The sequence below is a fragment of the Prionailurus bengalensis genome, chromosome E4, assembly GCF_016509475.1.
Source record: "Prionailurus bengalensis isolate Pbe53 chromosome E4, Fcat_Pben_1.1_paternal_pri, whole genome shotgun sequence".
NCBI lineage: Eukaryota > Metazoa > Chordata > Mammalia > Carnivora > Felidae > Prionailurus > Prionailurus bengalensis.
Window position 1 is genome coordinate 11,949,910 of NC_057360.1, and position 24,307 is coordinate 11,974,216.

The 24,307-nt window shown below is 40.3% G+C and overlaps 1 protein-coding gene across 1 annotated transcript in view; it reads right to left on the minus strand.

The window, feature by feature from the left end:
• F5 (coagulation factor V) overlaps window positions 1–24,307 on the minus strand; it is a 76,206-nt gene that overhangs the window by 42,843 nt on the left and 9,056 nt on the right. Inside the window, exons 3-5 of the mRNA XM_043567951.1 lie at window positions 23,090–23,212; window positions 1,663–1,875; window positions 309–452 (exon numbers count right to left, since the gene is read on the minus strand). Coding sequence (XP_043423886.1) covers window positions 309–452; window positions 1,663–1,875; window positions 23,090–23,212 — 480 coding nt within the window. The remainder of the gene's footprint in view (window positions 1–308; window positions 453–1,662; window positions 1,876–23,089; window positions 23,213–24,307) is intronic.

Below are 24,307 nucleotides of genomic sequence, written 5' to 3' on the forward strand. Positions count from 1 at the left end.
CCAAGGTGACGCCTGCCCAGAACCTTACATATAATAAGGCTGCACACTTTTCCTCCTAGGTAGCTTCCAATTGTTTGTTGTATTTGTTGTAAAAAAAAAAAAAAAAGAAAAGAAAGAAAGAAAGAAAGAAAGAAAAGGATGATAGAATCTGGAGAACCACTGAATTTGATTATGTTATCTTTCTGATTACGAGTTGAAAAACAGCGAATATGAGTATGGTCACCTTCCGTGGGGCTTTAAGGAAAACAGCAGGATCAAAGGCGCTAATGGTGTTGCTGTGGCCGGGTAGCGTGCGGCCTGCGGGTTACCTGGCATTGTCCCGTTCACGTAACCATTGACCGTGTACATTAAAGACGATGACTGGCTCCAGCTCTTGCTTTCGTCAAACACGGCAAACATCAGCACATGTTGTTTGTCAAACATCTTCTGAATCCCATCCTCAGTCAGGGTGCCTGTGAAAGAAAAGACACACTTTTTAAGCATCCTAGACACAAGACTCTCGTGAGGTATTCCTACATAGGAAAAAAATCTAAGGCAAGCAATCATAATAGCTTTAAGAAATTCTTACTTTAAAAAATAGCATCTTTAGCAAGTAATAATGCCTAGAAGCTTATTAAAATTCTGGTGTCCACCTTAAGTATTTTCTTGGATACCTCAGAGCCTTGAGGAATGGGGACTTAATGGCAAATTTGATCTGGCACAGAGAAAAAACATTTGGGGCTATCAAGGCTTCAGGAAAAGCGTTGATTTCCCCCAGTATCAACAGGCCCATAAATAGGTATTTTAGCTCAGTTGGCCAAGGACGTTTCAAGTTTAATGTAGCCATCTTGCCTGGACGTGTAGTGAGACAGCAGGTCAAGATTAATCCATTCTCATGTGAGGAGGAAACGCAGCTGAGAGTCAAATAAAAGAAGAGGTTTTTATAAGTTTGAAATATCTTTTGTCAGAGCCATCACGGTGTCTTTGATAGGCCAGGCAGTGAAAACATGTGTTTGTGCAGTGAACAAATGAATTAGGAAGGTATGTATATGCGGTATGCCTGTATGTATAGACAGACGCTGAATCAATCATATTATTTCCCACAGTGCAGTTCGCTGTGGTAGTTTGTTGTTTTAATGGAAGACGGGCTGAATCCTTTGGGGGTGTAAAATGAAAATTCACGCTTGCTCCTAAGCCCAGCCGATGAAGTTTTGTTATAAAGTCAACTGAATATGTTTGAAACCTGCCACCCAAAGTGTTCAGCTTGTTTATAAGACAGGAAGCTGGTGTTTTGTGTGTTTGTAAACCAAATTACCAACCTAAACCTCAGGTACGTTAGTCTAAGTTCTTTCCGAGTACTCTCAGCAACATATAGGCTGCTTTACACTTTCAAAGAGACTTGGCCTTGAGCTAAGTGTTAGGGTCAGACAGGCAGGGCATTGGAACATGCTCTCAGACAGAGGTTTACTTGGGAGAGTCTCCCAGCACTGAGATGAAGGAAGGATTAGGGGAAACACGAAGATTCCAAACCCTCAGATAACCAATGTCACGCAAAGAGCTGGCATCCCACCCCCTTCTCCCTCTGCCTGATTTACAAAAAGGTACCAAGATTCTCTCGAGCCTCATTCCATGAGAGCACTTCTTATCCTTTCAACATCTTAATTGTTGCTGATTTTTCCTTACCTTTCTTACAAATAAGCAGAGGTCCAATTAGCCCGGAGTTGAAGTCCTGTACCAAATTTTCATAGGAGTAATAGGTGTGTGTGAGGCATGGAGGGTCATTGTGCGTGGGCCCGCTGTCCTCACTGATATTCCACACATAGGTATATTCCTGGCCTGGAGCTATAGCATCATCCAGCTTTTCCACAGGGAATGTGTGGTCAGAGTAAGACGCACCTGGAGAAGAAAAGCGTGAAAACATCTGGACAGTTTCTGAGGACTACTTTTTCATCTTCTTCAAATATGGGGGAACGTCCGATCTCTACAGAGATGTATATACCTTTCCACAGTGGACCTGCATTAGTTGGAAAGATTCACATATACCCACTTCTGTGTTTACGCAGTTGTAAGGGTTTTGCATCCATAGTGATCTGAGGTGAATAAAAAATGCTACGAGTATATTTTTGTTAAAGTTTAAGAAGTTAATTTTACAGGGTATCTAAATGATTATTACCTAAATAAAATCAGAGAGCTGAATCACCTTTGATTGGTAAATCATCTCAGAATATGAGAATGGGTTCTATTTCTTTAAAAAAAAATTTTTTTAATGTTCTATTTATTTTTGAGACAGAGACAGAGCATGAGCAGGGGAGGGGCAGAGAGAGAGAGGGAGACACAGAATCGGAAGCAGACTCCAGGCTCCAAGCTGTCAGCACAGAGCCCGACGCGGGGCTCAAACTCATGGACCATGAGATCATGACCTGAGCCGAAGTTGGACGCTTAACCGACTGAGCCACCCAGGTGCCCCAAGAGAATGAGTTCTATTTCTATTTTCTCTGTGGTGCTTGACAAGACATCTTCCATTTAACTTTCTATTAGCATGGGATGGGAGTATACCCAGAGCTGTTTCCATATTGTTTTGTGTTTCTTCTGTATTTCGTATCTTCTTCCCAACCTCTGCCACCCTCAGCCCTGTCTGATCGCTGTATCATGCTTCCACCAACTGATCAGTCTCACTTTCCCCAGAGCCTCCGAGTCCAGCTCCTCTGTGCAGTCTAGCTGCCCTTGCGAGTATGAAATGTGTCTACCTTCTGAAGTTCAGATGTCTTATTCCCGTTTTTTGTGTACCTGAAGACCGACTGCTAACATACGTTCTTGGCTTTCCGGACTGGTGGGAGATGTAGGAATGGGTCTTCCTTATTGAAGAGAGGGAGCTAGGATTCTGAAGATTAAAACAGGGGCAAAGGTTTGGGTGGGGCGTTCAACAACAAAAGGAAGATGTGGCCAGAGATGAAGCAAAGGAGGTCAGGAAGGGGAGAGGTCAGTGTTGTAGATAGCCAAGTGCCTGAGGTGTGCCGCGTTTAATTAGGTGAAAGTTTCACTATCACTATCTGGTGCCAGAATTTCTCTTGTTCAGTGCAGCAGCTTGACAAATTTGAGGCGGAAGGGAGATCATCAGAGTGTAGACATTGGCAGACAATTAGGATCAGGAAAAAGGACTAAAACATTTTACGTGATAGGGTAAAGGGCCAGCGCAAACTATTCTTACGGAAGTGACTGTGCTTTTTGAAAACAAAGGATTGATTTCTTCCCTTCCATTCTCTTTCCTTGTTCCTTTTCGTCTCTTTATTCCTCCTTCTCTCCCTTCCTTCCTCTCTCTTTTTCTGCCTTTTATCATCTTTATTGAAGTATAAATTGCATACAATCAAATCCACCAATTTTAAGTAGAACATTTGCTGAATTTTGACAAATGTATTTAGTTGTAGAGCTACCTCAACAATCAAGGTACAGAATAGTTCTATCTCAAGGAGGTTCCTTGTGCCATTTCCAATTAGCACCTTCCCTTACCCTCTGGGCCCAGCAGCTACTGCTCTGCTTTCTGTCATTATAGTTTTCTTTCCCATAAGGACATACAAATGGAAAAACACATTATACACCCCCTTGTGTTTGTTAGTGTTAGTATGGTAGATCTTTTTCCATCTGTTACTTTGTCCTGTCTTTGTCTTTAAAGTGGATTTCTCAAATTCAGCACATAGTTTTCTTTTTACCCAGTGTTTCTTTTTACCCATAGTGTTTCTTTTTACCCAGTCTTACAATTTGTCTCTTAGTTGTAGTGTTCTGCCCATTTGCTTATAATGTAATTATTGATATGGTTGAGTGGAAGTCTATGATCTTGCTCTTGTTTTCTGTTTATCCACCATGTCTTTATTCCTTATCTTTCTTGCTTTCTTTTGGCTTGAGTATTTTCTTATAGTTTCTTTTTATCTCCACTTATTTTATTAACTTCGCTTTGTTTTCTTAGTGGTGCCCTTCAGTTTACAAGATACAACTTTAACACCTCAGTCTACCATCAGATAATATGGTATCGTTTCACTTATAAGAAATTTGCAATAGAGGGAGGGCCAAGATGGCGGAACAGCATGGAAGTTTTTGTGCGTCTCTCATCCATGAAATACAGCCAGATCAACAGTAAACCAACCTGCACACCTAGAAAACGGATTTGAGGATTAACACAACAATCTGCACAACCTGAACCACAGAACTCAGCAGGTACATGGCACAGAGAGGTGAACTGGGGGAGAGAGAAGCCAGAGAGGGTAGGAAGCTGTTTTTGCTTGTGGAGAGAGGATGGAGACGGGGGGAGAGTATGGGAAGGGACCCCTCCCACCCCCCCACCCCCCCCAGAAAGCAGCTGGAGAGAAAAGGAAGAGTACGCAAGGGACTGAACAAAAAAAGGGAGAAAGAAGAGGGTTTAAATTCCATTAAGATTCTACAAACAGGAAGAGCACAAAGTCTGAAACTCTGTAGCTCGATACCTGGTGGTGCTCTGGTGGGAAGGGAAAATCCCTGGGAGCAGAGAGTGAGGCCCAAGGGGTCCTCAGGCCACATGGGAGAGAGGCAGTTCCCCTGCAGGAAGGATACCTGGTAGAGGCTATGTGGCCAGCCCACAGGCAAAGGTCCCAGCAGACCCCAGAGAACAACCACATTCACTGGTGCTAGAACAAGGTCATTAAAGGTGAAGCCTGGTGCCAGATGTGTGTTGTGATTTTCCATAATCCTTGAAAAGCTGCTGCTACACAATCACGTGAACTTTTTCTGGGGGGGGGGGCTGGCACTGAGCTGCAGTCTCTGGGCATCAGCAGTAACACGGTCCCATGAACGTTCCTGGAGGCAGGCAGCCACCAGGCCATTGCTCAATGAGACCCTCCCCCAGAAGGTCTGAGCAGGTCAAAGTCACGGTCCCACAGAAGTGAGGGGTGGGGAAACAGCACCACATCTGAGATAAAACTCAGGAGGGAGGTGCTGCCTGGCAGGCTGATGGCTTGGTCATGAACAGTGTAAAAGCTGGGAGCGGACAGAAGCCTGCGACAAAGGAGGGGTGCTTGATTGCCAGTAAGGGAGAGCACAGAGTTCTGATACTAGAGACTAGGTAGCTGGGTGACGCCATTTTCACCCCTCCCACACATGCGCATACCTGCCTACATGAGCCACAACAATCCACCCCAGAAAGCTAAGCAGCGTCATCTAGTGGAGAACAGAGTCATTACACTAAGCCCCACCCAACTGGGCCAACCGTGCTCTTGAGGACCTCTCTGCCTGCCTAGTTTACAGACTATAAAGTACTTCATAGTTTGACTTCCAGGGGAAACCGATGTAATTTCAATCATACTTCAGTCTGTTTGCTGATCCATCTATTCAATTTTTTTTTCTTATTCTTCAATAAAGAGAAGATATTTATTTTTATTTTCCATATTTATTAAAAGATTTTTCTTTAAGTTTTCTACTATATTTTTACCTTTTTGTAAATTTTTTAAATTCTATTTTATTTCTATCATTTCATTTTATTCTATTTCACTGTATTCATTTTTTTCAATATTTCAAACGTTTTCTTCTTTTTTTCCTTTTTTTTCTTCACCTTTTTTCTCTAATCTACCAAGCTCCTTTCAACAACCAGACCAAAACACACCTAGGATCTAGCATTCTTTATTTGATTTTTTTGTTTTTTAAAATTAAATTTGTTTTACTTTATTAATTCCTTTTCTTCCTTCAAAATGATGAAACAAAGGAATTCACACCAAAAGAAAGAACAGGAAGAAATGACAGCCAGGGACTTAACCAACACAGATACAAACTAGATGTCTGAATCAGAATTTAGAATCACGATAATAAGAATACTAGCTGGGGTTGAAAATAAATTAGAATCCCTTTCTGCAGAGATAAAAGAAGTAAAAGAAAGTCAGGATGAAATAAAAAATGCTATAACTGAGCTGCAATCTCGAACAGAGGCTACGGTGGCAAAAATGGTTGAAACAGAGCAGTGAATCAGCGATACAGAGGACAAACTTATGGAGAACAATGAAGCAGAAAAAAAGAGGGAGACTAAGGCAAAAGAGCACAATTTAAGAATTAGAGAAATCAGTGACTCATTAAAAAGGAACAACATCAGAATCAGAGGGGTCCCAGAAGATGAAGAGAGACAAAAAGGGGTAGAAGTTTTATGTGAGAAAATCATAGCAGAAAACTCTCCTAACTGGGGAAAGGCACAGACATCAAAATCTAAGAAGCAAAGAGGACTCCCATTAGATTCAACAAAAACCAACCATCAACAAGGCACATCATAGTCAAATTCACAAAATACTTAAGCAAAGAAAGAATCATGAAAGCAGTAAGGGAATAAAAATCCTTAACCTATAAGGGAACACAGATGAGGTTTGCAGAAGATCAATCCACAGAAACCTGGCAGGCCAGAAAAGAGTAGCAGGATATATTCAATGTGCTGAATCAGAAAAATATGCAGCCAAGAATTCATTATCTAGCAAGGCTGTCATTCAAATTAGAAGGAGAGATAAAAAGTTTCCCAGACAAGAGTGTGATGCTAAGTGAAATAAGCCATACAGAGAAAGACAGATACCATATGTTTTCACTCTTATGTGGATCCTGAGAAACTTAACAGAAACCCATGGGGGAGGGGAAGGAAAAAAAAAAGAGGTTAGAGTGGGAGAGAGCCAAAGCATAAGAGACTCTTAAAAACTGAGAACAAACTGAGGGTTGATGGGGGGGGGGGGAGGGAGGGGAAGGTGGGTGATGGGTATTGAGGAGGGCACTTTTTGGGATGAACGCTGCGTGTTGTATGGAAACCAATTTGACAATAAATTTCATATATTGAAAAAAAAAGTTTCCCAGACAAAAATTTAAAAAGTTCATGACCACTAAACCAGCCCTACAAGAAATTTTGAGGGGAAATCTCTGAAGGGAGAAAAGACAAACAAAACAAAACAAAACAAAACAAACAAACAAAAACCAAAAGCAGCAAAGACTAGAAAGGACCAGAGAATATCACCAGAACTCCAACTCTATAGGCAACATAATGACAATAGATTCATATCTCACTCTAAACGACAAAGGACTAAACGCTCCAATAAAAAGACATAGGGTAACATAATGGATAAGAAAACAAGACCCATCTATATGCTGTTACAAGAGACCCACTTTAGACCTCAAGACACCTTCAGATTGAAAGCAAGGGGATGGAGAACCATCTATCATGCTAATGGTCACCAAAAGAAAGACAGAGTAGTTATACTTATATCAGACAATCTAGACGTTAAAATAAAGACTGTAACAAGAGATGAAGAAGGACATTATATCATAATTAAGGGGTCTATCCACCAACAGGACCTAACAATTGTAAACGTTTATGCTCCAAATGTGAGAGCACCCAAATATATAAATCAATTAATCACAAACACAAAGAAACTCATTGATAATAATACCATAACAGTAGGGGACTTCAACACCCCACTCACAGCAAGGGATAGATCATCTAATCAGAAAATCAACAAGGAAACAATGGCTTTGAATGACACACTGGACCGGATGGACTTAACAGATATATTCAGAACATTTCATCCTAAAGCAGTGGAATACACATTCTTCTCCAGTGCACCTACAACGTTCTCCAGAATAGATCACATACTGGGAAACAGATCAGCCCTCAACAAGTACAAAAAGATCGAGATCATACCCTGCATATTTTCAGAGCACAACACTATGAAACTCGAAATCAGCCACAAGAAAAAATGTGGAAAGATAACAAATACTTGGAGACAAAAGACCATCCTACTAAAGAATAAATGGGCTCACCAAGAAGTTAAAGAGGAAATTAAAAAGTACAAGGAAGCCAATGAAAATGATAACACCACAGCCCAAAACCTCTGGGACACAGTAAAGGTGGTCATAAGAGGAAGTATATAGCAATCCAGGCCTTCCTAAAGAAGGAAGAAAGGTCTCAGATACACAATGTAACCTTACACCTTAAAGGGCTAGAAAAAGAACAGCAAATAAAACCCAAAACCAGCAGAAGACAGGAAATAATAAAGAATAGAGCAGAAGTCAATGCTATTTAAAGAAAGAAAGAAACAAACAAACAAAAAAAACCCAGTAGAACAGATCAATGAAACCAGTAGCTGGTTCTTTGAAAAAATTAACAACATTGATAAACCACTAGCCAGTTTGATCAAAAAAAAAAAAAAAAAAAAAAAAAAAAAAAAAAAGGAAAAGACCCAAATAAGTAAAATCAAGAATGAAAGAGGAGAGATCACAACTAACACTGCAGAAATAAAAACAATAATAATAGATTATTATGAGCAATTATATGCCAATAAAATGGGCAATCTGGAAGAAATGAAAAAATTCCTAGAAACATATACACTACCAAAACTGAAATGGGAAGAAATAGAAAATTTGAACAGACCCATAACCAGTAAAGAAATCGAATTAGTAATCAAAAGTCTCCCAAAAAACATATGGCCAGTGCCGGATGGCTTTCCAGGGGAATTCTACCAAACATTTAAAAAAGAGGTAACACCTATTCTCTTGAAGCTGTTCCAAAAAATAGAAATGGAAGGAAAACTTCCAAACTCCTTCTATGAAGCCAGAATTACCTTGATTCCAAAACCAGACAAAGACCCCACTAAAAAGGAGAACTATAGACTAATTTCCCTGATGAACATAGATACAATTATCCTCAACAAGATATTAGCCAACCGGATCCAAAAATACATTAAAAAAAATTGTTCACCACGACCAAGTGGGATTATACCTGGGATGCAGGACTGGTTCAATATCTGCAAAACAATCAATGTGATACATCACATCAATAAAAGAAAGGACAAGAACTACATGATCCTCTCAATAGATGCAGAGAAAGCATTTGACAAAATACAGCATCCTTCCTTGATAAAAACCCTCGAGAAAGTAGGGATAGAAGGATCATAAAAGCCATATATGAAAGACCCAATGCCAATATCATCCTTAATGGGGAAAACCTGAGAGCTTTCCCCCTAAGGTCAGGAACAAGACAGGGATGTCCACTCTCACCACTGTTACTCAACACAGTATTGGAAGTCTTAGCCTCACCAATCAGACAACACAAAGGAATAAAAGGCATCCAAGTTATCCAGGAGTAGGTCAAACTTTCACTCTTCACAGGTGACACGATACTCTATATGGAAAACCCAAAAGATTCCACCAAAAAACTGCTAGAACTGATCCATGAATTCAGCAAAGTCGCAGGATAGAAAATCACTGCACAGAAATCGGTTGCATTCCTATACACCAATAATGAAATAACAGAAAGAGAAATCAAGGAATCTATCCCATTTACATTTGCAACACAAACCATAAAATACGTAGGAATAAATCTAACCAAAGAGGTGAAAAATCTATATGCTGAAAACTATATAAAGCTTATCAAAGAAATGGAAGAAGACACAAAAACATGGAAAAATATTCCATGCTCCTGGATAAGGAAGAACAAATATTGTTAAAATGTCAATACTACCCAAAGCAATCTACATATTCAATGCAATACCTCTCAAAATAACACCAGCATTCTTCACAGAGCTAAAACAAATAATCCAAAAATTTGTATGGAACCAGAAAATACCCCGAATAGCCAAAGCAATGTTGAAAAAGAAAACCATACGCTGGAGGCATCCCAATCCCAGACTTACAGCTCTATTACAAAGCTGTAATCATCAAGACAGTATGGTACTGGCACAAGAACAGACACTCAGATCAATGGAACAGAATAGAGAACACAGAAATGGACCCACAAATGTATGGCCAACTAATCTTGGGCAAAGCAGGAAAGAACATCCAATGCAATAAAGACAGTCTCTTCAGCAAGTGGTGCTGGGAAAACTTGACAGCAACATGCAGAAAAATTATTCTGGACCACTTTCTTACACCATACACAAAAATAAACTCAAAATGGATGAAAGACCTAAACATAAGACAGGAAGCCATCAAATCCTCAAGTAGAAAGCAGGCAAAAATCTCTTTGACCTTGGCCACAGCAACTTCCTACTCAACACATCTCTGGAGGCAAGGGAAACAAAAACAAAAATGAACTATTGAGACGTCATCAAAATAAAAAGCTTCTGCACAGCAAAGGAAACAATCAGCAAGACTAAAAGGCAACCGACAGAATGGGAGAAGATATTTGCAAATGACATATCATATAAAGGGTTAGTATCCAAAAGCTATAAAGAACTCAATACCCAAAAAACAAATAATCCAGTGAAGAAATGGGCAAAAGACATGAATATACACTTCTCCAAAGACGACATCCAGATGGCCAACCGACACATGAAAAAATACTCAACATCACTCATCATCAGGGAAATACAAATCAAAACTTCAGGAGATACCACCTCACACCTGTCAGAACGGCTAACATTAAGAACTCAGGCAACAACAGATGTTGGCAGGGATGTGGAGAAAGAGGAACCCTTTTGCACTGCTGGTGGGAATGCAAACTGGTGCAGCCACTCTGGAAAACAGTATAGAGGTTCCTCAAAAAATTAAAAATAGAACCACCCTACAACCCATCAATTGCACTACTAGGTATTTATCCAAGGGATACAGGTATGCTGTTTCAAAGGGGCACATGCACCCCAATGTGTAGAGCAGCACTATCAACAATAGCCAAAGTATGGAAAGAGCCCAAATGTCCATCGATGGATGAATGGATAAAGAAGATGTGGTATGTATGTATGTATGTGTGTGTGCATGTGTGTGTGTGTGTGTGTGTGTGTGTGTGTATAAACGGAGTATTACTTGGCAATCAAAAAGAACAAAATCTTGCCATTTGCAACTACATGGATGGAACTAGAGGGTATTATGCTAAGCAAAATTAGTCAGAGAAAGACAAATACCATATGAATTCACTCATATGAGGACTTTAAGGTACAAAACAGATGAACACAAGGTAAGGGAAACAAAAATAATATAAAAACAAGGAGGGGCACAAAACATAATAGACTTTTAAATATAGAAAACAAGTAGGGTTACTGGAGGGGTTATATGAGGGGGTTGGGCTAAATGGGTAAGAGGCATTAAGGAGGAATCTACTCCTGAAATCATTGTTGCACTATATGCTAACTAACTTGGATGTAAATTAAAAAATAAATGAATTAAAAAATATAAATAAAATTAATGCTTTTGTTAAAAAAAAAAGTAATTTTCAATAGTATATTTTCATTTCCTCCCTCCCAGCCTCTGTGCTATTTTGTATTGTACATAAATTTTACTTCTGCATTTATAATATAACCCATAATAAATTGTTATTATTTTTGCTTTAAAGTTTAGGTAATTGATGATCTTTTCAAGAGATTTAAAATGAGGAAGAATTTTCTCTATATTTAGCCATTTCTGGAGCTTTTTATTGCTTCTTGTGGATCCAAATATCCTTTTAACATGATTTTTTTCTGATTAAAAGACTTTCTTTACCATGTTTTTCTGGTCTGCTACTGAGAAATTATTTCTTCTTTCCGTGCCTAAGACAGTCTTTATTTTGTTTGTTTTAAAAGAGTATTTTTGCTTGGTATGGAATACTAAGTGGGCAAATGGCCCTCTCCTACCCCACACCAGTACTTTAAAGAGATCTCTAATTGTCTTCTGGCTTGCATTGTTTCTAATGATGTCTACTGTCATTCTTATTTTTGTTTCTGGGGTTTTGTTTTTTTCAGTGCTTGTAACATTTTCTCTCATTCTTTTTCAAAGCTAGTCAAATTTATTAGTGGGGGGTTGTATACCAACTTCAGTGACAACTAATGTTAATAAGCTTGATAACCCACTACCATTGAACCAACCAATATTTTCTGTTTATCACAGGTCTTTAGCAACTTGATTATGATGTGCTTTGGAATGGTTTTCTTCATGTTTCTTCTTCTTGGTTTTGTCAGGCCTTTGTAAGCTTATAGTTTCATCACATTTGGGAATTTTTTATCCACTATTTCTTTAAATATTTCTTCTGTTTCTCCCCATTCTAGGATTCCAATTACATATATGTGATGTCTCTTGATATTGTCCCATAGCTTAGTGATGCTCTGTTCATTTTGTTCAGTCTTTTCTGTCTTCATGATTCATTTGGATAGTTTTTATGTCTATATATAATATTTTCTAATATTTTCTTCTACAGTGCTGTTAATCTCAGTGTACTTCCCATTTCGGCTCTTGTATTCGTCTGTAAAGTTTCCACTTACGTGTTTTCATACCTTCTGTCACTCTTCTCATCATGCTCTGGAGCATATGGAGAATATTTATAATAGCCTGTCTTAATGTCTTTGCCTGCAAGTTCTATTATTTCTTTTCTCTCTGGATCTGTTTCTTTTGATTAAGTATTTTTTGGTTATGGGTCTTATTTTTCCTGCTTCTTTTAATGCTCGTTAGTTTTTATTACCCTTGTGAGTTTCACATGTTGGTTGCTGGATCTTATTGCATTCCTGTAACTAATATTGAGTTTTATGCTTGTCACCTCCAGAGCAGTCTGCAGCCTAGACTAATGTTATCCAACTCCTGTGCCTTCTGATGATTCTACCTCTCCCCAGTGCCCATTAATTAGGCGGTCTTTCCACTTTTGATGATGGGGACATAAACTATGTTTATGTGTGTGGTCCAGGGAGTGTTCTGGCTGTTTCTGTCTGCTGGTATTTTCCTTACCTTCAATACTTTCTTCAAATGCACATGCAGATCAGTATTTAGTTGAAGACTCGACAGGACCGCTGTATAGATTCTCAAGAACTCTTTCTTTGTGTCTATACCATCCTCTTCAGGATTCTGCCCTATAAATTACAAGTTCCAGCCACTTTGGCCTACCGAAAGTCTCCGTTTCCTTAACTCCAAGAGACTGTTGAGCTCACCATGAGACCATTCATCCTCTTTGTGCTATGCCCTGGAAACTCACTCAAGGCAGGGAGCTTGAATACTCATAGGGCCCACTTCATTTGTTATTCTTCTCTCATGGAGGATTCTCTTGTGTTGTCTGTTGTTCGATGTCTGAAAACTGCTGTTTCATACATTTTGTCTGCCTGTCTAGTTGGTAAACAAAAGGGTAAATCTGATAGCTCTTTTCCAAAAGCCCAGGTTTGAGATGTTAAATTTCTACATAGAATATTTTACATTGCAGCCATGTCGGCTACCCTTGTTTAACTGCCCATCATCAGGAAAATCTATTCTACTCACAAACACTCATGTGAGCTTGCAAGGCATCGGCATATTTTGGGGCTCCCCAGATGGGAGTGGGAAATAGGCACATGCATCCATCATCAGTGAGGCATCCAGGCACAGCAGCAACATGCATTACTGTACAACATAAGGTTCTGAGCATAGAAGCCATAATGTAGAAGAGTTGAGTAGGTGTATCTAGATTTACTTACGTATCTCCATAGGGCAGAGCATCATCTTTATATGCATGGGAGAGAAAAGAACCAAACGAGATAATCTTATAGTCATGATATCAGTCTTACAGATGGGAAACAAAGATGGATTTTAACGCTCTCAGAAGCTGACAGTTTAATGCTGGGGATTCAGCTGGTGGCACACGGAAGAGAAAACCAGTCACAGCTGGACCTCAAAGTCTTCACCAAAGACAGGAAACTGAATCAAGTTACTGTTCACACAACACAAATCCAACTGCGTTCACTCATTCTGGAAAACTTTTAAGTGTTGTCTTACTCATAGGGAAAAGTCCAAGTGTGTTACCATGGCAGCTGAAGTCATCCGTGAGTTTTCCCAGTCTACCTATCCAGGGTAATCTCCCTCCATACCTCTAAGCTGTATGCATTTTGTACTCCCACAGCAACCTACTGCCTCCAAAATATATCCCAAGTTTGCACTCTTCTCTGTATCTTTACTGCCATCACCCCAGGCTAAAGCTATCGACTCCAGAATTAGCCTATTAACTGGGATTCTGGCATAAGAGTACCCTCCCAATCCATTTCCCAACCTGTATCCAGAATGATCCCTCAAAACTCCAGATCTTACTTTGCCATGTTCTTGCTTGAAATCCCGATAATAGCTTCTACTTTCACAAAATTCTTAACATGGACGGCAAGTCCCTGTATGACCTACCCCTACTTCTCTCTCCATTCTCATCGTGTGTGACTTTTCCCCTTGCTTACTACATATCACTCTCTTGGGCCGCCTTTTAGTTCCCCAGACAAGCCTTTCCATCCTACCTCAGGGTCTTTGCAGATACTACTCCCTCTGCCTAGAGTGTTCTTCTCTTTCTTCCTTTTGACAAATGCGTGCTCATCCTTTAGATGTAAGCTTACTCCTGATCTCTAATTGTGTTATAGATTTTTTTCTTTTACTTCACTCATTATAATTTATAATTAAATGTGTGTGGCATTGCATGATTAATTTCATTTTCTCCGACTAGATAACAACTAGTTGTATCGTGCATATTCGGTCACCAGAATGTAAGCCACTCAAAGGCAGCTGCTGGATTGTATTTGTGTTAGCACGTCTGGTGCCTTTCACAGTGCCTGGCGTGGAGAAGGTGCTCACTGAGTGTTTATGGAACTCTTAAGATATAAGGTCCTGTGGGCTAGAACCAAAGCTAGCGAGTCTTAGCTCACAGGTGTTTTGTTAGGATTGCATGGCATTAAAACAAATTGAATGCCAACATTAACACTATGTAGATATCATATAAAATCTGGATTGCTCTCTTCTCTTAAACAACAGCAACAACTAAAGCATGGACATTTCACGACACTGAACCAAATTCCTGTATCCAGGAATTTGCCTGACCTGATACCTGGTTACCGCCTTTAGATAGGGCAGTGGCTCTGTGATCCCCAGTCCCTAAAGGACACATTTTTTTTTCATTGAATTAGCCTCCTGACTTCTATAGGCATCTGAATTGTGACCCTCGTGCTAGTGAAAAGCTTAACGTGCCATTCTGTTTTATCTTTTCTTCTCCTCAAAGATAGTTTGACGCCGATAAGCAATATTTATTCTAGGCTGAACTCTCACTCTGATGATAAAAAGGATCTGAATATTAAAATTATTAGGAGTTGAGAAATGTTAAAAGCTTGAATAATTTCCTGAGAGTAGTACTATTATTTCAGTCTAAATCAAAAAGAAAAGGGGCGCCTGGGTGGCGCAGTCGGTTAAGCGTCCGACTTCAGCCAGGTCACGATCTCGCGGTCCGTGAGTTCGAGCCCCGCGTCAGGCTCTGAGCTGATGGCTCAGAGCCTGGAGCCTGTTTCCGATTCTGTGTCTCCCTCTCTCTCTGCCCCTCGCCCGTTCATGCTCTGTCTCTCTCTGTCCCAAAAATAAATAAACGTTAAAAAAAAAAAAAAAAAAAAAAGAGTTTATGAGAAGTCTCTGCTAATAAACAGGAAGTATTATCTCTGGAAAGTTACAAAACAGCTTTGGTAGAAAAGAACAAACAGGTCTGATAAGGAGAGTTGCCCTCTCAGATCAAACCTTGTCTATTGACTGGAACTGGCATGGCAAGTTAGTGACTAGAACTATCGGGAATCAAGCCTGAGGGCCCTTATTCAATGCTTCATGCCTCTTGGCCTCAGAAGAAGCCAATTTATGTTTCTGGACATGATGCTTCCACTGTTCCAGCTGTTAAAACATCACAGGAAATTCCTATAGTAGAAAGTGACATTCTTTCTATTGCCTTCATAAGCTCTCAAGAGGACAAATGTGATATTCTTTGTAGGGTGAGAGATAACTATTAAAGTTCTTCATCTCTCTCTCTCTCTCTCTGGATAAATGCATGCTCAACCTTCAGACATCAGCCTAAATGTCAGTTTACTCATTCCTTGATCTCTGATATATATATACATATATATATATGTATATATATATATTAACACACACACACATGCATATACATATACACATATACATATGTATACATACATATACATATACATATATACATACATATACATATATACATACATATATATACACATACATATACATATGTATATACATACATATATATATCATATGAAGTGTATATGATATATAAATGGAATATATATATATTTATATTTCTAAAAGTATTCATAAATACATATAATATTCATCGTAATTTTTAATTATTTGTGAAATTATATAATTGATGATAGATTGTGAAAGAAAGTATGTGAGTTTTGAGGCCAGAATTGAAATTTCTTGACTGTATCACTTGTTGACTGGGTGACTTTGGGAGTTTCTTGACCTGCCTTTGGGCCTCACGTTTCCCATTCATAACAATATAATCCTTTCTCTAGTAATAATATTATCATCTTTGGTGGGTTATGAGAACTAAAAACTGTACGTAAAATGCCTGGCGCCTAACCAATGCTACAGCACTACACTTCACGATGTTGGCTTTTTTGTTCTCAGCCACGTTGCAATGGATACAGCCTCTTTCCTTTGTGTTTTACCTCCGATTATCTGTATCTTAAGTGTTCACCTTAACACATGTGAGAAAGATTAGAGGTGGTGACGTATCTACTCTAAAGTGGTAAAAACTGGTAATAAGACTGGGCTGTTGATCACAATCACCAGCAAAATTAGTAAATTTCAGAGCACGCGGGAGGCTCTGTGCTAGGTTCCTGGACACAAATATAAAGAGGTAAGATCCTGAAGTCTACCCACAGCCCAGTAGGGTACATGCTGATGTCTCGGCTGTGGTGGGTTTCACCTCTAGATTTCTTCTAGGGCCACTTCAGTGGAGAAGCCACAGTGTTCATATTGTGCATCTGTAATTACAATCAAACAATATAAATATCTAAGAATCACCTAAAAGGCTTTAACACATACTAGATATGGCAATGAGACTGATTCTCTAATGATATCAAATTTATTTTTAAATGGTCACGGTTTCGTATCCTGCTTTATTTGAACCGATGATTTTTAAGTCTGTCTAGTGACCAAAGCAAATCATCGAGAACTTCATATTCGTGTGAAAGGAATAGGAATATGAAGTTACATGTAAGATACATTTCAAATAATTGAATGAATGGCTTTAATTAAGTTTGCTATACTACTTAAAAGGTGACTATGAGCATCTTAAAATAAATAGTGAACAAAGTTGTACATGGGCATAGCTTCTCCAATTACACTGAGGACTGAGATAATGAGATAATTGGGGCATGATTTTATTGTGGTTTTTGTTCTTTTCACTTCCAAGTATTTTATTTTACCTTTAGCCTAAAATAAACCAGGCATGGTGTATCTTTGATTTCACAACCTACCTAATATGAGGTATGAAGTATTAACAGCTACTTAAAGGAAACATTTATGAAATGCATTTTTTGATGAATCTGATTTTGACTTTGTCATCAAAATAAAAGCTTAATCTCTTAACAGAAGAGGGGAGAAATGGACAGGAAGGACTATTGTGCTAGAGCACAAAAAGTCCTTCTTCAGCTTCTTGCGAGAATAAACTCTTTACACAAGGGTAGCCCTTTGTTTTATATTTACTTAAGTCTGTTCACTGCCAGCTCAGTTCATAGTCAGCATTGCAATTTGTTTACTCTTGTCACGATGAACCAATTATTTGCCAAAGGCCTTTTTTTTTTTTTTTTTTCAAATGTAAAATGCTGCCTACAAGCTTTGGGAAAGTGAAGATCTGAGAAGACCTGTTTTGGTCACCCAATAGGGTGCTCATTCTTGAGATCCTCCCTTGTTACTTATTTATTTTTAGAACAGCTCTTTTCCTCTCCATTTAATAAACTTAGCAAATGCTTCAGTGTGTATCTGAACACTCAGAATCTTCTTTTTTTGAAAAATTTTTTCATGTTTATTTATTTAAGAGAGAGACAGAAACAGAGCACCGGCAGGGGAGGGGCAGAGAGAGAGGGAGACACAGAAACTGAAGCAGGCTCCAGTCTCCAAGCTGTCAGCACAGAGCCCCACGCGGGGCCTGAACCCATGGACGGCAAGATCATGACCTGAGCTGAAGTCAGACACTTAACCAACTGAGCCAGCCAGGTACCCCGTAGAACCTTCTTTAGAAGCTATAATTTAGGTAATGGGCAAATTAGAATGCTGATGTTCTATAAGGAACCTGGTTCCACAGCACAGGATGTGCAAGTCTCTTTTGAAGGGGAGTCCACATTTCTGAGACTTATGAGAATTGTTGTATCAGCCATTACAGTTGTTTGGGTATTTACCATATACCCAAAGAAGGATCTGTATAAGGCCAAAATACTCAGATGAAAAGGGAAAAATATCATTGCTTACATTATGTCAAGTATTGGAATGTTTTGGAAAAATCCTAAGACTAAGTTTTCATATGGAGAATTTGGCAACACTAGATGCAAACCTCTGGTGGAAAATGCCTGCCTTCCTTCCTGCCTGCCTGCCTGCCTGCCTGCCTTCCTTCCTTCCTTCCTTCCTTCCTTCCTTCCTTCCTTCCTTCCTTCCTCTCTTTCTTTTAAAAATTCTGAATCCAAAGCAGACTCCAGGCTCCGAGCTGTCCGCACAGACCCCAACATGGGGCTCGAACTCACGAGCTGTGAGATCATGACCTGAGCCGAAGTCGAACACCCAACCAACTGAGCCACCCAGGCGCCCCTCTTCTTTCTTCCTTTATCCAGAGTTGGCTTACCAGCAGATAGCTGAATACTGTAAAACTAATCTTGTGATCTAATACTCATAACGCAACTCACACATTTAAGTGAGGATATAAAGCAAATAAAAGAATAATATTAAGATTCATTCTGAAACGAACTTTTAAAGTTAATTGACCAAAACAGCTACAAAAATCTTACTGAAGAACAAAATTTGCTCGACGGTGCATCATTACAAACAGTTCGGGGCATGCAGTCTACAGAGTCTCTGAAATTTTAACCTCAAATTGAAACTCTCAGTGATAGAAACTTTTTAAATGATTTGGTACAGCTAAAGATATTTTATTTCCTGCCTTAAAAATATACTCTTATCAAGGGTGCCTGGGTGGCTTAGTCAGTTAAGAGTTCAACTCTTGGTTTCTGCTCAAGTCATGATCTCACAGTTCATGAGTTTGGGTCCCGCATCGGGCTCTGCACTGACAGTGTGGAGCCTGCTTGGGATTCTTTCTCTCTCCCTTGTTCTTTGCCCCTCCCCCACTAGTTCTTTCTCTCTCTCTCTCTCTCTCTCTCCACACACACACACACACACACACACACACACACACACACACTCCTTTTAAATACACGTGTAAAGGAAATGTTCTTGTGAGCATTTTTACAAATCATGGCTTGTCCGACCTGTTAAATGGGTTACTCATCCTGCCCTATGTATGACTGAGGTCTCTCTTGGGCACACCTGGGGAGGGGGGTACAACCAGAAGTGTTCGGCAATGCCAACGACAACCTGGCATGTATGTCGGGTGATGCCAGCTTATGGATGAAAGGCCAGGATGAGACTTTCACACCGAGTAGCCTCTTTCCCGGCCAGAACTCAGATTTCCAACCTAACGAAAGCACAGCCAAATATTTCGAAAAGCAACAAGGCTTCTGGCCAACCAAAACAGATGTTACAAAACCCGTGAGTGACAGCTCAGGATCTTTACCTATAGACAACACCATAGGCGACAATGTAGACTTTCGTTTAGAGTCCATTTACTTAGACTGCACATAATTCTAACATTTGTGGGTGTTTGCAAAGTCTCACGGTGGATTGGAAGGAATGGCTTAGAGATAAGAGTTTTACTTCTCATCCTCTGTTTCAAGACAGTCTGGGGAAGTACAACATATACCCAAAGTGATTTTCAAAAGTATTTATGGGACTCCTGGGTGGCTCAGACAGTTATATATCTGACTTTGGCTCAGGTCATGATCTCATGGTTTGTGAGTTCGAGCCCCCCGTCGGGCTCTGTGCTGACAGCTCGGAGCCTGGAGCCGGCTTCGGATTCTGTGTCTCCCTCTCTCTGTCTGCCCCTCCCCCCCTCAAAAATAAACATTAAAAAAAATTTTTTAAAGGATCTTACACACATAAAGAAACAAACCCCAAAACATCTGGAAAATGTAATGATTCAAAATGACTTCTCTGTGCTCCGGATAACTGAGGTTTTCTGTGCCATTTTAGTTCATTTTGACATCTAAAATCTATGAGTTTTATTTCATTCAAGTGCAGATAAAATGATTAGCACTATTCAAGGCCAAGGCCTTCCTTCATCTAAGCTTCTAGAAACAAACTTTAACACCTGCACTGTGAAAAGCCATGACATAACCACACCAACAATGGCTGACCTTGGGTGTCAAACACGTGCCAAGAACTTTACATATATTATAACTAATCCCCGAAATAACCTTCATTGGGAGGAACTGCTATGCTCATCTCACAGATATAAAACTAAGGGTTAGGGGTAAAGGAAATTGCCCAAATTTAAATATTTTTTAGCGTCTATTTATTTTGGGGAGAGAGGGAGAGAGAGAGCACAGTGGAGGTGCACAGAGACAGCGAGACAGAGAATCCGAAGCGGGCTCCATGGTGTCAGCACAAAGCCCAGTGTGGGGCTCAAACCCATGAACCATGAGATCATGACCTGAGCCAAAGTTGGACACTCAACCGACTGAGCCAGCCAGGCACCCAGAAATTGCCCACATTTAAAACCAGGTCATCCTGGTTCTAAAGCCAGCATTCTTTCCATGGCTATCTTTTCCTTCTAGCTAATGAGAGTAGGTCTCCACATCCTTGGTGGGGCTCAAGGATTAATTCCCAGAGAAGCAGGATTAGTGTCAAGGTGGTGTCATCCCCTGGTTAGATGAGGCGGCCACAGGGGCAAGGATTGAGTCCTCTCTCAAGCCATCTCTCCAGTACCTACTTCTGCGAGAAAGGAATCTGGATTCTCATGTAGCTGACTCGGTATGTAGTTAGTTGATTTCCATAATCCCCAAATTACTTCAAACCATAGAGGAAGGCTCTGGGCCAGAGTGAGTGTCAGGCAAGAGGATATTTTATTTTAACACGGAGGGTACACTAAAATGAACAGGCTTGTCTTTTACCATGCAGGGCACTCAACCTACTTACTAGCTTTGCATCTCACTTCCAAAATAAAAATTCCACCTTCCCCACCAATCTGTATTTGCCTTTCTCAGATTTAGGAGACTCGTGGCAGTAATCGGGCGGCCAGTGGAAGGGGTGGGAGCATCTTAAATCGTTGCTCATAAAGGACTGGCTGTGGCAGAGCGTGGGAACAAATAAACAGTAAAGAAACAGGGGCAATGGTGCAAGGTTTGCTCCCTGTGCAAACAGCCCCGCTGGAGTACAAAGTCCACAAACCTTATCTCCTCCCCTATTTGAAATGGAACCTGGATGTGACATTTTGGGGGTTTTCCCCTCTGACATTCCACTGCTGAATTCTTGATGTAGTCATCTGGAAGCCTCATAGGTAGGTTAAATGGTTGTTTGCTACGCTGCCGTATGATTTTAAGAACACAAGAGAGACTCCTGTGCATGCTACCTCACTCAGAGTCTTGCCAAATTGGCTCTTTAAGATGCCTGAAATTTCACAGTTAATCCCTCATTGTTTTTCCCTAATCCAAAGATCAAGCACTAATGCAAATAGTCCTGGGAAGGGTAGTTCATTGACCTATTATCAATCATATATACCTTAGTTGGGATGAGTTTGACGAATCAATTCACACAAGAAATAATAAGTGTAAAAGTCACTTTGTAAGCCATAAATTGTCAGATAAATATGGAGTTATTTGAACATATTTTAAAACTTTTTCACTGAGATATAACATAACCGGAATCCATGTTGACTGAAGACTCAATGTTACCATCACGTCTAATGTTTATCAAGTGTTTACTATATGCTAGACATTGTTCAAGGCTTTCATGACAACAAACCGATATGGGGCAGGTATGATTCTTATTCTCATTTTACAGATGAGAAAGATGAGGCAGAGAAATGCTAAGTAAGTTTTCAAAAGTCACACAGCTAGTAAGTGTCTGAGCCAGGATTTGTACCAGGCAGTCTCCCTCTAGAATAGAACCTGCACTACAACCCACTTTCCTACTCAGTTGCTCTCTTCAAAGGTATGATGGCTGGAACACAGGGGAGGAAGAAGATTTGTGAATCATGAAGGGCCTGAAGTTATTTAAAACTGTTATTATACCAATATCTATTACAACATAGATACAATTTTCTTGTATCGGTGCTTATACCAGTATTGTGGTCTGAACGTCAGCATAACGGAAATAACCAGAATGATGTCAACAATAGGTGCTTACTATCATGTGTCTGATGTAGTCACTTTTACCACCTTCGTCCTCGTGATCTTTGCCCTCGTTGTCTTCTCATCACTGTCGTTTATTGAGGGCTCCCCATGTTCCAGGAACCATGTGTTGTCCACTACCTAAACGATCTCACTTAATCCTCAAAGCAACCTTGCGGCGTTGGTATAACCATTCCCATTTTATAGATGATAAAACTGAGGTTCAGAGATGTTAAGGCCATAGAGTCAAAAGCGCTACAGCTGGAATGGGAACCTAAGTCTGCCTTCTCAGCGTACGTTCTTAACCACGTCACTATGTCCAAAATTTGAATCATACTTCTACAAGCACCACCACAAAATACCACGTATTAAGTGTGCTTTCTGTGTTGGCTTGGCCCTCTGTCAGGCTAGTCCTATCTCATGATTTCAAACGACAGCTCGTGGGTTAAATCCAGCCAGCTGCCTGTTTCTGTATTAAAGTTTTACTGGGACCCAGACATACTCCTTCGCTTACACGTTGTCTGTGACTGCTTTTGCGCGAAAAGGTATTGTTGAGTAGTTACAAGAGAGATCCGAAGGCCAACGGTATTTGCCATCTGGCTCATCGCAGAAAAGTCTGTGGACCTCCCTGCCTTAAACCATTTTGCAAGGTGCCTGTATTACTATAGTCATTTTACAGATGAACATACTGGAATTCAGGAAGATTAGGTAGCTTGTCCATCCAACTATAAGAGCAAGAACCTAGTGAGAACCCGAGGTCTAGATGACCCCAGAACTTGTTCATTTTCCTCTTTGAAACTTCCAAAGGCAACAACTTTCGTAATTACCAGTTGAAGGAAAGATTTCTCTAACATGTGGTCAACAATCTGCTTTTCAATGTTTGACACTGCTGTTAGAGTTGTACATTTTCCGCTGACAGGGGGATATTAAATTCCTCTTACCTTCTGAGAATTTACTGTATTTAATTCCTTGAGGGTGGATGCTCAAGGGCTTGTCTGCCTTATTCTTGAAGTGGACTTTCATGATATCTCCAACTTCCGCATACAAAGTTGGCCCAAGAAGTCCTGTGGAAACAAGGATTTATAATGGGTCTGTGTTCAGGACTACCAAAGACAGAGCTGCTAAGGATGAACCCCATGAGTAATGGTGGTCGTTCCTCCTGGTCCTGAGGCTGACCAGCTCATTGCCTCTACATGGCAGGCAGCTAAGGACAGGAAGGCAGAAATGCTTGGCTTGTGCCCAAAACAAGTCAAGAGAGAGGGGGAATAGTTCTGACCATGTCCGCCCCCATTCAGACCCACCGTCATTTCTTGGAGATTACTGTCTTTGTCTTTGGTCAAGAAAAGAAAGACGGTCATTTTCAATTACACAAGGTGGTTTGAGGGAAGGTGACTGGCTCCATGAGATCTCCCTGAGGTGGGAGACCTCAGAGACCTCAGTGAAGTGAGGGAGAAAATCATACAGTACTCTGGCCCTGAGGCAAGTGCAAAGTCCCTGAGGCAAGAGTGAGCTTGCTGGATCCAAAGAACTGTAAGAGAAATGGTGAGGGCAGAGTGAGAACAGGTGAGGGAGGGGTGGGTCATGTGAGGCTTAGGGGGCATGGTAAGGACTCTGGATTTTCTCCTAAGTGGAATGGGAAATCACTGGGGTTTTGTGAAGAACATGTGCTCCTGACTGATTCTGATGTCCTTTAGGTCTTGAGAACCTGTCACCAGAAGTCCCATTTCAGACAAGTGACAAGAGTTGACCGCTCTCATTGCCAAGCCATCTGTAAACTCGGTGGGGCTGGCTTCTCTCCACTAGGAATCACAGGAGAGCAATATAATATCGATATAATATAATGATCATCACCACTGCCCATGAATGCCAGTTGAGGTCTGTGACCACAGAGCAAATCTTCAAGGAGATAGTAACATACCCATTTTACAGATGAGGAAACTGAGCCTCAGAGAGTTTCAACATCTTGCCCAATAGTATGTAGCTAGTTAGAGGCAGCTAACCTATCAGACTCTACACACTGGGCCTTTAACCACCTTTTAATAGTCCACCCCTCACGCTATATGTATTCATTCACTCAAAACACATTCACTGAGTGCCCACATTGTCCTCGCTGTCAGCACTGTAATGGTGAGTGAAATAGGCGCCTTCACAGAGCTTAC